The following is a 16,276-nucleotide window of genomic DNA, read 5'->3' on the forward strand; positions in this document are numbered from 1 at the left end:
ATGCCCTGTATCCCTGACCTTCAACACACTCCAACTGTTTTTGTGGGGAAAGAGACAGCTGGTTTTAAGTCCATCTGAGATGGGCTTAATGTATGGTGTGTTCAAGAGATCTTGCCGCTTCTTGTACTCTTTCGGGATCCTGAGCACAGCAGAGAGTCAGCATCCTGAATCAGAGAAGATGGTGGCACTCCGCACAAAGGTAAAGCCTCTGTTATCATGAAAACCCCTCTCTGTCCACAAGGTGTTCTCGGACAAGAGAGAGGGAACCAACGTCAGGCCCATCCCAACATAGACACCAGGCAGACCCCTCTGTCTTGGATGTATTTATGGCATAGCCCCCTTCTTCAGGAATCTTCCTGGGCAGCATACCTTTGCTTCTTTACTTGACGTCTGCCGGATGCCCTTTGGACCGATCACCAGGTCCACGGTGATATTCCATCCTTGCTGAAATGGGAAGGAAGAGGAAACCATCTGTGACTGTGGTCAGGCCCAGAGCGGAAGCAAGCCTGAATGTCTACTCCCCTGATTTTATCCCTCCCCCGGCCCCAACACTGTTGTGCGGGATTTAGGAGTTTCAGAAGAAAAGAGCACGAGGCATTTTTGCAAAAGAAAAAGAAAAAGTATTAACACGATGGCCTTACCATTTTTCGACAAGACTCTCTATTTTTTTTTTTTAAAGGGCACCGCATGAATTTTAAAACGAAAACATCAGAATTTCAGGTTTGTAATGAAATCACCCAGTCACATATCTAAATAGACTGATCAGCATAGGTCTTGTCAGCGTTCCAGCCCATGATCTGGGCCTGTGGTCTTATGCTTTGCTTGAAAGATAGCATAAGGTAGGAGAGAACTGGAGAAATACGACCACTTGAAAGTCAAGGGGTGATGAGCACCTGCAGTTCGAGGCTGTGGCAGCTGGAAGGAGGCAGCCAGCCACAAATGCTGCCAAAGTTTAGAAAGGGGCTCACAAGACCTTTTAGTCGATCCTTATCGATAAGGATATATCTATCCTTACGTATCCTTTATATTATGTATAAGGCTATATACCGCCCAGAGATGTGAGTTTGGGGCGGTATAAAAATATGCTAAATAAATAAATAAAAATATAGAAGGACAATGGCATTCTAAGGGCTTTTAACGGGGCTCATTTGCAGAGCCAGGTGAAGAGTCTAGGGTGACCCGAGTCAGCGGCAGGGTGTGGTTTCCTTTCCCTTGGAGGGGGGCCCATTGGGAGCTCCGCCTGAGTCCAGAATAGAAATAGAGGCCGTGTTCACACAATTGTTTGAACTGGGCTCCTGACATTAGTACCGAGTTACATCGTCAGTGTGGGTTACCGACATTAGCATGATTGTGTGAACTCATTGGGGCTATTCCCACGATCAGGCAAAAGCAGGCTAGGGGAGCCTAGCCCGATTTTGGCTGATCGTGGGAGCCACTGGGCACACAGGCGAGCCCGGTGGCTTCCTGGCGGTTAACCCGCCAAACTACCCCTCCCCTTAAACCGGGTTTGCAGAGCGGGTGCTCCGCAAAGCCAGTTTTTAAAATCGCGAGTAGCCGCGGCACAGAGTGGCTACTTACAAGGGGACCCCCGGCCGGGAGGCTTAAAAGCCGCCTCCCGGCGCGGGGGTCTCTCCAGTATGCCCTGTACACTCACGCAGGGCATACTGGAGCTTCCAGGGGCCACGTGGGCCCTGATCCTCCCATCCCCTGCCGGCTCCGTCATGGAGCCGGCAGTCGTGAGGGTGGCTGACCTGGCCGCCCAGGGCTCCCGCCCTGCTCGTCTGCGGGGAGAGCCGGCTTAGTTCGCTCTCCCCGCTGACCTTCACGAAGCGGGTCTCCCTGATCGTGAGACCCGGCTCATTGTGTGAACTCAGGCCCAGGCGCTTTCCCAGACAGTGGGCCTTACCGTGGGTTTACTGCGAGTTCGAAGTTGCCCCACCAAAAAATCAACACAAAAAGTGGATTTTTAAATCCCAGATATAAATCGGGCTGCATTCGAAGGCACAATTAGAATTTTGAATTGTGTGTGAAGTGCTCCCCAATAGCTCGCAGGGACTTCGAGGTACATTTAGGCCGCTATGTGAACGCACCCCCTCCATTCTAGAGGTCATGTGAACTAAAAGACGGGTGTGAAAAGCTTCCAGGTGGTTTAGGGCCGAGATGAAGCTGAGATGAACATCTTGGGGTGGGTTCACATCATCACACTAATGCCAGTAACCCAGATTAAACCTAGATCTGGACAATTGTGTGAACCAGCCCATAATAAGGCTCCTCAAGGCGAGTGGGTCCCCCCCCCCAGAATCCTGGCCATCAATCTTGTATCCTAACATCTGGAATTGTCTCACTTTCTTTTTTCTGGGGACAGGCACTGAGAACACCTCTTAGGAACATAGGAAGCTGCCATATACTGAGTCAGACCCTTGGTCTATCTGGCTCAGTATTGACTTCACAGACTGGCAGCAGCTTCTCCGAGGTTGCAGGCAGGAGTCTCTCTCAGCCCTGTCTTGGAGAAGCTGCCAGGGAGGGAACTTGGAACCTAGATGCTCTTCCCAGAGTGGTGGCTCCATCCCCTGAGGGGAAGATCTTACAGTGCTCACACATGTAGTCTCCCTTTCATATGCAACCAGGGCAGACCCTGCTTAGCTAAGGGGACAAGTCATGCTTGCTACCACAAGACCAGCTCTCCTCATCTGCGGTGCAGATGCAGTTGGATGCTGCTGATGCCAGATGCCAGGCAAAGTGGTCAAGAGGCGAAACCTGGGGCCCACCCTCGGTGAGCTTTCATGGAGTGTAACTTGCTGCCCCTTTCATCATCCCAAGAAGAGTAGCTATAATTGAGCGGATGGGTTCAAAGAACCCGGGGCCCCCAGATCCTGAGGGCCCCCCAGTTCCACCCCTCCCTATTTTCTTCATTCTCTCCCTCATTCCGAGGGGCCTCCAGGGAGAGGGGTGGACACGAGCCCCCTCGCCCCCTAGCTACGCCCCTGGCCACCAGGGACCAGCCCGTCTCTCCAGCACTCACAATCAGTTCGCAGCGGTAGCTTTCCTGGTCGATGTTGGCGAAGGTGGAGAGGGTGCCCAGGAACTTCATGATGCACTCTTCCTCCCGCAGTTGGGCATACTGCTGGAAGGTCTGCTGGATCATCTTGCGGAATTGCTTGGGCTTGGTGGGGAGGAAGGCAAAAGGCAAAGGAAAGACTGAAGCCCCAAGTCCCATTGGAACAGGTGCAGGCAGGAGCCCAAGACAAAATAAAAACAAAATGACATCTGACTTGCCAAACCCCCCAGAATCATGCAGTGGGTAACCCAGGGCCTGGGTCTAGCCGAGAGAAGATCGACACCAGGGTTCCCTGTAAGGCGTGCGCGTATGCGCATGCTCACACGTTTTTCGATGTCCGCTCAGTTAATTTTAGATCCTGCTCAGGTTGAATCAGGAAGGTTCCACTCTTGATGCATGTGCAGAGTGAGACCTTCCTGATTCAACCTGAGCAGGATCTAAAATTCCATTTTAGAATTCACACCCTGCCAAGTTGATACCGCCACCCAGAGCAAAAGTCATTTCTGCACCCAGATGGAAAAAATTAGAGAGAGGACTGATCTACACATACAAATGGAATGAGGTGGCAGAATCCTCAGGTGGTGAAGCAGATCACTTCAGGTTGGGGGATGCTTTGTTGTTGTTGTTGTTGTTGTTGTTTAAACCTCCCTGTAAGTAAAACTCTAGCACATCAGGGAGGGAAGTTCTAGTCCAGCTCACTCCACGCTCTGCTACCTTTCTGCCTTCAGTGAGCTTTGTGCGTGTGAGAATGTTCCAAAGCATGATATCCTGCCTGCAGCCTGAAATGATGGAGCCTTTCCTTTCAGGATCGCACCACCCCAGACGGCTGCAAATACAGACCAAGCCTAAGACTCGGGGCCAACCTAAATGGCTGTGGGGAAGCATTAAGAGGCCGGTCCATTTCCCCTTTTCCCCTAAAGCACAGCCAAATCCTGACTGAGACTGCGGCATGTGGAGAGGGGAGGGATAACCCAGGGGTTCTCAGCCGTGGGTCCCCAGCGGTGGTTGGACTACAACTCCTATCATGGCTGAAGGCCATTGTGGCTGGGGATGATGGGAGTTGTAGTCCATCAGCTGGGGACCCAAGGTTGGGAACCGTGACAATTTCCCTGCTGAAAATAACCCCCAACGCTGAGATTTGCACCTGAAGTGGCTTCTTACAGCAAATAGCTACTTGGGGTGGGGTGGGGTGGATACCAAAGTCATCGGCAGCAACCCTCTCCCGAGTCAGCCCACCTAGCTCAGTACTGCCGTGCCTGCACTGACCGGCAGCAGCAGCTCTCTAGCACTTCAGACAGAGAAGGGTCTTTCCCAGCCCTACCGGGAGATGCTGCCAGGGACTCCCTTCTCCACGCCAAGCAGGGGCTCTGCCCCATGGCTCTGGCTCCATGCCCCATCGCAGGCCCTCCCCGGCGGCAGGGCTGCTTCTCTTCCCCAAGGAGAGCTAGGAGGCTCCCTGGCCCCTCCCATCCAATGGGCAGAAAGTGGAGCCGAGAGGCGCCCCCCCCCCCCCGCGCTCACCTTGAGATTCTCTTGCATCTGTCTTGGGAAGAACAAATCCAGCCCCACCTCCTTCCTGGAAGAGAAAGCAGCATCAGGACGACGACTGGGTCAGGACCGCACCGCAGGGCCAGCCCCGGGCCTTGGGCTGAGGGTCCCTGATGCAGCAGCCACCTTGCTGGAGCTAAGCAGGCCCAGGCCTGGCCAATGCCTGGATGGGCAGCTGCCCGGTCACCCCGCGGACGCCACCTTGACTTCCATGACAGAAGCAAGGCAGCGCAGACAGGCGACCAATAAATGAAACATGCGCCCATCCCTTTACTTCTGGGTGACCAGCAGCAACCGACCGTGTGAACCGGCTCTGTTGAGAAGGCCACACAGAATGCCTCACTTGTGGACACAGGAAGCGGCCTGAGTCAGGCCAGAAGCCGTGTCCTGCCTACTCGGGCTGGCAGCAGCTCTCCAAGGTCACAAAGCAACCGTGAAGGTCCTTCCCATCACTAGCTACCTGAGATTCTTTTTGCTGGAGGCTGGAAATTCAATCAGGATGGTGTGGAAGCCTAAATACGGGGGTGAGGGTGGGGGATGGTTCAGACACCAAATTCCAGGAGTGACTGGTTAGGGTTTCCATCCCGCCCCAGCGTTAATGAGAGCCGCCTTGCCTGCAGGCTAGCCATTCATCAGGTAGAGCTGTGTGGTTAACCACGAGCTCTACCTGATGAATGGCCGGCCTGCAGGTAAGGCGGCTCTCATTAACGCTGGGGCAGGATGGGAGAGAGAGGAGCAAACAGAGCTCCAGGAAGGAGAGGCAGCCGCGCTTCCTTTGATGCCCCCCTTCCCAGGTTGTTAGGACAAACTGCTTCCCTGACCCATAATGGTGGGTGTCGGCTTGCTGTAGAAATACCAAGGAATAGGTGGAAGTGGGGGCCAGGAATGACTGCTGCGATCCCTCCCCAGGCATTCAGGATAGCTGGCTTGGTCATACAAATGCGGCTGCATACACACATCCTAAGCAGTGTCCCCTCTCACAGGGATTCCCAGATATTGTTCACTACAACTCCCAGCATCCGCAGCTGCAATGGGCTTTGGCTGGGGATTCTGGGAGTTGTAGTCCACAACATCTGAGAATTCCTGTCATTCATTCATTCATTCATTTATTTATTTATTTATTTATCACACTTCTATACCGCCCAAAACTCATGACTCTGGGCGATTTACAACAAACAAACAACAAAAAGCTAAAACATTAGTATTTTAACTAATGTTTTAGCTTTTTGTTTGTTTGTTGTAAACTGCCTAGAGACATGAGTTTGGGGCGGTATTTATTTTAAAATGACAACCACCCCCACAAAAAAAACCCAACTTAAAATAGTAGTTAAAACAAAATAAATGACATAGTAAAAGTTAAAACGTTATAACAATTTAAATTTTTAAAACAACATTTTAATGATAAAACTATTAAAACAATATTTAATTAAAAGCCTGGGTGAATAGGTGCATCTCTAAAGACTTTTTAAAAGTTCTCAGAGATGGGGAGGCTCTTATTTCAGCAGGGAGTGCGTTCCAAAGCTCTGGGGAAGCAGCAGAGAAGGCCCGTCCCCAAGTAGCCACCAAATGCGCTGGTGGCAACTGCAGACGGACCTCTCCTGATGATCTCAATGGGCAGTGGGGTTCATGACAAAGAAGGCGTTCTTTTAAATACCCAGGGGCCAGGGGCCAAGCTGTTTAGGGCTTTATATGTTAGAGGGAACAGTGATGATCCTAAGGTGGGATCCAAGGAGAAACTGAGCAGCACAAGCAAGCACGTCGTCTACGTACTCTAGGAATTCGAAGTTGGACTTCTTGTCGAGGGCGTTGTGTGGCATGTCCTTGTAGAACCTCCTGCAAAAAATGTATGTATAAAATCTATGAGACAGAACAGAGCCTAGGCAGGAGAAGCGTGGGCATTCATGCCAAACATCAGACAAGCAATTAACACCAGATGCCGGATGCCAAGCCCCTACCCGAAGCATCGTCCACAATCTTGTATACACACATCTCCCCGTGATGACATCTGCAGTTTGGGAACTGAAATACAAGCCGACTCAGAATGCACATTCCAAATTCTGGGCTGAATTTTTAAGGGAGTTTGTGCAAATTTGAATTTGAAGGTTTGGGAGTGAGACACAGGAGATGTACCATGATTATGATGACAAAGCTCATACCTTGGCACCACAATAAACTGAGTTTCTGCAAAAAAGGGGTGAATCAATGTCAATTTTCAAAACTACCAAGTGGTACACCTGAACCCAGAGCGGCTTCCCAGCCTCGGGGGCCTAGATGTTTTGGACTACAGCTCCCAACACCCCCAGCCACGATAGCCTTTGGTCACTGTGTTGTAGTCAGATAAATCTGGGTATCTAAGGTCTGAAACCCCTGCTCTGACCCAAGAGTGACCCCTTCCTGGAACTTCCTTCACTGAGAATGTGGTTCTCCAGTGCTTGTGGAGGGGGAGAGGGGTGGTGGTCAACCTTCCTGAGACAGAAATCTCCACCAGAGTTCCCTCTCACAGGGATTCCCAGATGTGGCTGACTACAACTCCCAGAATCCCCAGCTGCAATGGCTTTTGCTTGGGGGTTATGGGAGTTGTAGTCAACAACATCTGGAAATCCTTGTGAAAGGGAATGCTGCTCTCCACATGTCTAGACATTTGCAAGGAATGTCCCGTTCATGTGCAAATGATGCATACTGGTGCTGCACACCCCGTTTTGAGTGCTCCTTGATAAGAGGCCATCTGTGACCCTTTAATCCATGAGGGGTGTGTGTGTGTGTAAGGCTGGGCAAACCTGGCCCTCCAGATGTTCCTGAACTACAACTGCCATCGTCCCCAGCCACAATAAATTGTGGTTGGGGATGATGGGAGTTGTAGTCCAGCACCATCTGGAGGGACAAGTTTGCCCAGTCCTGCTCTAGAGGCTTATGCACAAAGTTCGCAGGTTGGCTTCTCTCAGCTAGAAATCAGACACAACCAGACAGAAATGGGTTTGTGAACACTGCCTGCAGCAAAGGGATCATTACAGCTTATGAACGGCCTTCCCCTTGTCCTTCCTCAGTTTCTGGCTGTGTTTTTCTCTCCTTGGACTTGTGCGTACTCCTGGACATTCCTTAGATCCTTTGCTCCATCAGTCTTGCAGCTTAGCGACTTGCATTCCAACTTCAGGCAGACCCTTTTGCCCAAACCAGCGTTCATGATGCAAGCCAGCAGGCCCGGGCACATGGGTGCATTTCTCTTTCCCCTTCATGCGTCTTGCGCTGAACAGGCACGGCCTCCCACCCACCCAGTGTCCCAGCAAGCACATACCTGAGCTCCAGGCAGCCGAGCTGAAGGGCCATCCCCTCACTCACTTTGCTGGCGTAAAGTTGCATGTACTCACTCCGGAGCTGGAAAACCAGAAGTGGAGATCAGGAGATCCGTTACGTGGCCTCGGGACTTCTTACACTGTACTCATTCCCCCCTTGTTTTTCCAGGGGGCTTTCCAGTTTAGCTGCTCAACAGTGGCAAAATGCTTCCGTTCAGGCAAATTGCAATGTAAATAGCAAAGCGCCCAGCAGTCTCGCGAAAACTAACAAACCCCCCAAACCAGCAACTTCTTTACACGGGATATACGACTTTATAGCACTATATCGCAGTGATTAAATTCGCAACGAGGCGTTGGAAATATGAATAGCAGCACCCTGCTGTCAGCATAGGGACTGCGGTGTCAGAACACAGGAAGTGTGGAAGCACACACCGGAGATACGCCGTGACCCCGTTGCAGGGTCTAATCTGGAAAGCGCCCAGCCAAGGAATAGGCAGCCTTGGATGGAGCAATGTGAGTTGCACTGGACGAAGCAAAAGGCTGTCCTCAGGAAGCCGAAGTTGGCCACCCAAATTCTCTTTTTCACGGTTGGGTTGCAGGGCTTTGGCTTAATATTTAACCCTTTGGCAGCAGCAGGAATAGCTAGAGAAGCATGCAGATGAGACCAAGCCTCTGAAACATCTTCAAAGGCAGTCCCATGTAGTGTACATGGCACCAGACTAATAATGGGTATTGTTATCTGCTTTGAGTTTCCTAGGAAAGGGATTCAATTGGCAGGGTTTCAAGTCTGGGTCCCTAGATGTGGTTGGACTACAACTCCCATCATCCCCTGAAACAATGACCTCCAGCCTGAGGTGGGAGGTGATGGGAGCTGCAGTCCAACAACATCTGGAGGCCCAAGTTTGAAACCCTGTTAAATGAGTCATAAGATAGGCTACTCCACTCTTCTTTCCTGCAGAAATGGTGGAAGCCGAATGATGCCTGTGGCCTAAAAGCATTGCTTCTGTTGGACTAACTGGCCCAGAAGGCATTGCAAAATGAAGCCAGGCAATGGTCAGGAGGAAGGAGAGGAGAGCTGATCTGGAGAGGAGAGCTGGTCTTGTGGTAACAAGCATGACTTGTCCCTTTAGCTAAGCAGGGTCTACCCTGGTTGCATGTGAAAGGGAGACTAGAAGTGTGAGCACTGTGAGATCTTCCCCTCAGGGGCTGGAGCCGCTCTGGGAAGAGCAGAAGGTTCCGAGTTCCCTCCCTGGCAGCATCTCCAAGATCAGGCTGAGAGAGACTCCTGCCTGCAGCCTTGGAGAAGCCGCTGCCAGTCTGTGAAGACAATGCTGAGCTAGATGGACCAAGGGTCTGACTCAGTAGATGGCAGCTTCCTATGTTCCTATGAAGGAATGCTGGAGAGGACCCCTCTGACCTCCTGGGTCCCAGCAGCTCTTCACTAGACAAGCCACAGGTGGGACAGGCAACCTCGGACCTGCTGCACAGATAACTGGCTAAAATTTTCAGGTCATTGTGATGTGTTTAGAAAACCAAAGAAACTCCATGTTTGCCCAGTCAGTCTAACTTAAAGTAACCTGGCCCAGGTCAGGGACATCACTGCCTCTCATGATCGGCATTATTATCTTTCTCCAGCTAAAATGTATCTATGAAATTTGCTAAGACAGCTAAGCTTCCCAGGCCAGAAAACAGGATTTAACCAAATAAGGAGTACTCACCAGATGAACAATGAATCATTCGCATGCATACTAGATACTTAGACCACCATTTTATTGCCATGTATACTGGTGTCAGCATCATTAGATTGTCTGTATAAATGTAAGATGCACCTGTAACCAAACTGTAATCGGTTTGAGTTGAGCCTATTGATTATCTATTGCTGACTGCAGTAGCAATAAACCTCAATTAATAATTCCCAATCCTTGTGTCTGACAAATTGGCTAAGTGGACCCAGGAACGCGCCCTATCCACATCAATCGCACTTCCTTTGGTGGTGATGGAGGGAATAAGGGAGGCAAGAACTAGAACCCACCAGAGGCCCTCTTACCCCTGGACTTCGGGGCCAAAGTCTAGGGCCTCCACAGCCCCTAGGGACCCCCAAACCCTCTTGCGTCTGTCCTGGGTGGTGCAGTTGCCTGGCCGAGCATGCTGATGCTTAATTAATCAAAGGCCTTTAGGACCAGGCTCCAAAACTACCTAGGTGCACCTCTGGAGCCCACAATCACAGGCAGAGGGGGGTATGGGGAAAGCTTACACGTTTCAAGGCCCCCCAATGCAAACTCCGCATTCTCCTTGGCTCAGAGCCTGAGCGACGACTGAGTCTGGATCCAAGACTTGAAGAGGTCTGCTAAGCTTGGCCCACAAGCCCCAGGCGGCTGCCGCCGCTTCAACGGCCCTCATGGCTACCGCGGGCACGTTTTTGAAAGGCGCAGGCTGTCCTGCAGTAGCGGCTGGTGTGGGGGGGGCCGCTGGGGGGCGGGGCGACAGGATGCACCTTCAACTATCAATTCGTTGGTGCTGACCTCTCTCCTCCCGCCACACCTGAAAGCTGTTCAGAGCAGTCAGACGCCGCCCAGCACCTGCTGCGGTGGAGGATCGGGTCTGCCACTCAGCCGGCGGAGGCCGTTGGCATGGCCAGGGAATGGCCTCCACACCTGGGTGGAGGTCAACTGAGCGGCAGAGCTGATTCTCCACAGGAGGGGAGGGAAGCACCGAGGGATTTACCGTTGAAGGTGCCGCCCACCGCCCAGCAGCGCCTGCACCAGCTGCCTCTGCCGCCCTGCTGTTAAGCGACTTCAGGGGGCGGATTCCAAACATCCTTCCAGGCAGCGGGCGAGAGACACAAATCTCATTCCGAGGACCCGACCTCTCCCGCACAAGCTCCACGGAAATGAACAGGGGCTGTGCAAGAGTGCTGATTAACAAGGGACGTGAGCCAGCAGGAAGTACCCACCCCGTGGGCAAGCCTCACGGAAATCCTTGGGAGCTTCTCTTGCACAGGCCCCGTGCACGTCAAGGGGCTTACCCAGGAGAACTTCCCAAGGGATTGCGCCTCATCTAAATTGCCCGCCTCAGGCTCCAAAAGGTGTGTCTCATGTAGCATCTACGCCTTATAAATTCACAGAATAGATATGCATGCTTTTTATATTTAAAATAAATATCCTTAGACTACTCTAAATGGAGAAAGCGAATAAATAAATGCGATCTAGCTGGGCTCCTAAGCTTGCAGCAAAAGAAGGCTATCCTGGTGGCAGAAACCAGACCCCGTTCCCTGCCATGTGGAACACAGGAAAACAGGAAGCTGCCATATACTGAGTCAGACCATAGGTCCATCTAGCTCAGTATTAGCTTCACAGACTGGCAGCGGCTTCTGCAAGGTGGCAGGCAGGAGTCTCTCTCAGCCCTATCTTGGAGAAGCTGCCAGGGAGGGAACTTGGAACCTTCTGCTCTTCCCAGAACAGCTCCATCTCCTCAGGGGAATATCTTGCAGTGCTCACACATCAAGTCTCCCTTTCATAGGAAACATAGGAAACTGCCATATACTGAGTCAGACCCTTGGTCTATCTAGCTCAGTATTGTCTTCACAGACTGGCAGCGGCTTCTCCAAGGTTGCAGGTGGGAATCACTCTCAGCCCTATCTTGGAGAAGCTGCCAGGGAGGGAACTTGAAACCTTCTGCTCTTCCCAGAGCGGCTCTATCCCCTGAGGAGAATATCTTCCAGTGCTCACACAGCAAGTCTCCCATTCCTATGCAACCAGGGCAGACCCTGCTTAGCTATGGGGACAAGTCATGCTTGCTACCACAAGACCAGCTCTCCTCTCAGATGCAACCAGGGTGGACCCTGCTTAGATAAGGGGACAGGCCATGCTTGCTACCACCAGAACAGCTCTCCTGGTGTAGGAGGACACGATCCTGCACAACTCAGCGCAGCCACAGGCGGTTCTACTGGGGGTGAATCCTTTTGGGGGAGGGTCTTGTAAATGGAGGGCTGGGGGTTCCAACCTGCTGGTAGAAGTAGAGAAGCGTCGTCCGGTCTTCTTGGAAGCGCTCCACGTAGTCCTCAGGGAGGTAGCGGATCTGGAGGTCGTACCTTAAAGAATGCAGCCATTATTTGGGGCAGGTTTCTGACAATTATACGTTTGCCAGCATGGTGGAGTGGTTAGAATTTTGGACAAGGACTGGGGAGGCCCCAGTTCAAATCCCCACTCAGCGGAGATGAAAGTCACTGGCTGACTCTGGACCAGTCAGTGACTGATCTCCCAGCCTAACCTCCCTCACAGGGTTGTTGTGAGGATAAACATAACCATGCACACCACTCTGGGCTCCTTGGGGGAAGAGCGGGATATAAATGTGAAAAAGAAATAAAGAGAATTTGCAGTTTCCATCTTCATGGCTAGAGAGGGGCGATCTCTCCCAGGCTTCCTTCAGATTAACACGGATATTATCCGGGGGGAAACCAGAAGATCCCAACTGTTTCACGGAGCCAATCCTGCCACTGGGTGTGATGCAGCCAAGCTGCTCCACATCACTGAGCAGGGTGCGAATTCAGAGGCTTCAGGGGCAAGAGAGATGCGGGGGGGCAAGAAAGCCAATGCAGGACCCATTGCGGACTGGCTTCCCCCTGTAGGTTCTTGCACGGCAGCCTTGGAATTCACCCCCAATTTAACGCAATGGGGCATCAGGGTCTTCCTGAGTTGGAGCAGGGGGTCTTGGGCCCTGGGTAAGTCTGCCCCTTGTGGCAGGGGGCAGGTGGCAGGTGGCAGGCTCTGGACTAGCACCACCCACCATGGCTGCCCACTGGATCCACCCAGGAACTCTCAGCCTGTGTGGTCCTTCAACTCCCACCATCCCCAGCCACAATAAACTGCAGCTGGGGGGTGATGGGAGTTGTAGTTCAGCAACATCTGGAGTCCCACAGGTTGAGAAGCACCCCTGCTTTAGAGTAGCTCTTCAGCAGTCCTGCTGAGTAAGTTAGTCAGGATGTCAGTGGGCACTTTAACTCAGGGCTCCTTCTGAAACGGGTCCCCTGATGTTGCTGGTCTGTAGCTGGGGATGATGGGAGTTGTAGTCCAACAATATCTGGGGACCCAGGTTTCAGAATTAGGTTAGCAACCCCTGCTAACTGGGCAAAAGAGGCACCTTTTAACGTGGTGATTCTCTTGATTGAGCAGGGGGAGAGTAACTGGCCCGATCCACCCCCAGCACAGGACCTCCAGTGACTGTGGCTGGTGTCTGTCTTATGTTTCTTTTTAGATTGTGAGCCCTTCGGGGACAGGGAGCCATCTTATTTATTTGTTATATCTCTGTGTAAATTGCCCTGAGCCATTTTTGGAAGGGCAGTATAGAAATCAAACGAAGAAACAAATAAAACCCCTGACTTAAGTATCCAAGAAGCTTCAAACCACAGTCATTCCTACAGCAGCCCAGTCAGTCAAGACAGGTCAGTATTATCCTCCTCCTCCTCCCCATATCACAAATAGGGGTGGGGGGAGTGAGAGGGGGCTGCGTGGGGCCATACCTCCATTCGGCCTCAAGGTGCAGGCACTCGTATTTGTCTTGGACTTCGCCCACGGTGAGGTCTGGGTGGAGCCAGTGGATTTCGTCGGACTTCACATGCTTCAGGCGTAGCCCATAGCACTCCGCGAGCTGGATGTCTGGACCAATCCTCCCGCTCTGCAGGATCGATTTGATCACTTCCTGCAAAGCAAAATGGCAGCAGGATAGCAGGGGTGTGTTTGTGGCCGGGGGTGAGATGCAGGGGAGGCAACAGCAAGGACCAGACCGGTGTGTGAAACCTGGAGAAGGGATCCTGGAAAGGTGGTACACCATGCAGCTAATTCAATGAAATCACCTTTAGCCATTCAGATTCCCACCCACCCCCCTTGAGGTTAGATGGAGACTGAGACCACAGAACGGCGGATAGGACATGAGATCTCTTTAAAATCAGGAAACTGGAAAGATCCGTTGCTTGTTGGCACGGTAAGCAAAACAGGGTATCACTGACACAGATGCTCTGGGAATGTTCTGTCATGTTCGCCCTGCTGCAAGATGCTTTCAGATGCTCAAATGTGGCAGTGGGGACCATCTGTGAGTTCTCATGTATGCAAGCCACCCTGCAGTTCTTCCTGGGCTCCGGGGCGAAAGACGCTTGAGCAGCCATCGCACATGAATATGAGGCTTCTTTGCTCACAAGTTTTGGTTGTGTGGGAGGAGGGAGAAGTGATTGTGTGAAGAGAAGCTGGACAGGACAGTGCTGTCCTACCCAGCATTTGACCAAGGGAGGAGGAAAAGCTGTCCCACCCAGCTTTTCCTCCTACTCATCTCCCACACAATCACTTCTCCCTCCTCTTATCTAGCTGTTTGCTCCCACACAACTGAAAACTGGGAGCACACACAGCTCCCAAACCTGAGTCGGACACTTGTCCTACCCAGTTTTGGGTCATGCGAATGACCTCTATGTGTGAACAGGGCTACTGAGATTTTGGAAATGTATTGACATGTATACTGAGGCTTTCCATTCTGAGAATGCCCACCGCAGCAAACAACGTATTAAAACCAAGGTTCATACAACAGGAAGCAAAACTACTGGCAATATTTAAAATGGGCTACATGCAATGTGAAAGTCACAAAAGGGAACAGAAGAGAAGTCAAAGACTTCCCCTGACAAAAGAGGAGATCACAGACTGGCGTACTTGGGCAGGGAAGAGAAGCCGTGCAGTGACAAGCAGTTAGGTCTGGACAAGAAATAGGGGCACAGGTTTTGGGGTTGTTTTTAAAAATTGCTTCATAGGTAGCAACCTCCAGGGCTCAGAATCCGACTGAGGTTGTGGAAAGTGTAAATTAATGAGGCTAGAATGTGTTTTAACTTGATTTGGGCTGTGTATTGTGATGGATAGCCACCTTAAGTGGCGCAGTGGGGAAATTCTTGACTAACAAGCAGAAGGTTGCCAGTTCAAATCCCCGCTGGTACCTCTATTGGGCAGCAGCGATATAGGAAGGTGCTGAAAGGCATCATCTCAGACTGCGTGGGAGGAGGCAATGGCCAACTAAGGGCTCTGTGGGCACCAGGAGTTGACACCGACTCGAGGGCACACTTTACCTTTACCTTATTGTGATGGGTAGGAAAAAAGACAATGTAACACACACACCCCTTTTGTTTTTTAAAAGACAGAACAGGCTTTGCACCAGGTTCTCGGGTGGAATTCCCACTTATGGACAGGAAACTGTTTGCCATTGAATCCCCCTCTGCTGCGTTGAACCAAGTGCAGTTTCATTGAGAGGGAAATTGAAATAGGGGAATGAAACAGCCAGGGATGGGAATTTGCCCTCAGAAGGCTGGGGGTGGGTGGGGTGGGTTTTTTAATGGCTTTGCTGAATGGGACCACGAGTACATCTGGCCGAGCATTTGGTTTCCAAGAGCAGCCAGCTCGATCTCTCCGGAAAGTTTGCAAGCAGGGCGTCCACAACAGTCCTTCCCTAGAGCCAGGGCTTGGGGTGGGGGGGCATGCAATCGCCCCAGGCCTTACACATGAAGCACCCCCACCCTACACATCAAAAATAGGCTTCAGTATTTGAAGTGATCGGATCAGTCCTTTTCATCCAAGGCAGTAAAACTAATCACTTAAAATATAACCTCCTCAGGATCGAGAGTGATTTCAGGATTTGGGGTTATTATATTGACACAAGGTGCAGTGCCTGACATACTGTACTCACCCAAACAGAAGGTGATCCAGAATTTAAGACGATGCCTTAAAAGAGAGAGGCTAAATACAGGTTACACCTGTATTTGCAGGTGTAATACAGGTTAACACAGGTTACACCTGTATCTGCCCAAAAGAAAGAGGACTCTGAATTCAAGACGACATCGTCCCCAGCCCATATTTAACAGGAAAGAACTTGGGGGGAAACCTCATCTTGGATTCGGGTAAATATATCTAATGGCCACGCAGAGTAGGGTTGGCTTTCCCCTGCATCCGTGCCCACGGAATTCTCCGCTGAGACAGAGAGCCAAATCTCCCCCTCTCCAACACAATAAAGGTTTACTGATAACCAAACAGTCACCAAGGACAGTTTTGTAACCTGAATTTGAACACTTGTGTCAGGATTTGTGCTGCTGAAGTTTGTTTACGGACTGAAAATGGAAGGAGGCTGGGTTTGGGGCCAGCAGGCAGGCAAGGCTCAGCACCTCCTCTTCTGATCCCCAGCGAAAGCCCTGCCCGAGATGCAGGCTCTTTCTGAAACTGATTGGTGCCGCTTGAAGTTTTTTTTTAAGTGTGAGTTTGGGAAAAAGCCGAATTATTGGCAATGGCCCCTCCACACATTGCGGGAGAAGCGTCGGGGCATACCAGAAAGCTCGGATTCCCCCCCCCCAAGCCACCGC

The 16,276-nt window shown here is 51.4% G+C and overlaps 1 protein-coding gene across 8 annotated transcripts in view; it reads right to left on the reverse strand.

The window, feature by feature from the left end:
* Positions 1-16,276, reverse strand: part of PTK2B (protein tyrosine kinase 2 beta) — a 116,346-nt gene that overhangs the window by 41,070 nt on the left and 59,000 nt on the right. For all 8 annotated transcript variants that reach the window (XM_053249616.1, XM_053249602.1, XM_053249607.1 and 5 more), the window contains exons 3-9: positions 13,415-13,593; positions 11,899-11,986; positions 7,899-7,978; positions 6,377-6,439; positions 4,580-4,634; positions 3,023-3,163; positions 370-444 (exon numbers count right to left, since the gene is read on the reverse strand). In XM_053249616.1, coding sequence (XP_053105591.1) covers positions 370-444; positions 3,023-3,163; positions 4,580-4,634; positions 6,377-6,439; positions 7,899-7,978; positions 11,899-11,986; positions 13,415-13,593 — 681 coding nt within the window. The remainder of the gene's footprint in view (positions 1-369; positions 445-3,022; positions 3,164-4,579; positions 4,635-6,376; positions 6,440-7,898; positions 7,979-11,898; positions 11,987-13,414; positions 13,594-16,276) is intronic.

Source organism: Hemicordylus capensis, chromosome 1 (assembly GCF_027244095.1).
Source record: "Hemicordylus capensis ecotype Gifberg chromosome 1, rHemCap1.1.pri, whole genome shotgun sequence".
NCBI lineage: Eukaryota > Metazoa > Chordata > Lepidosauria > Squamata > Cordylidae > Hemicordylus > Hemicordylus capensis.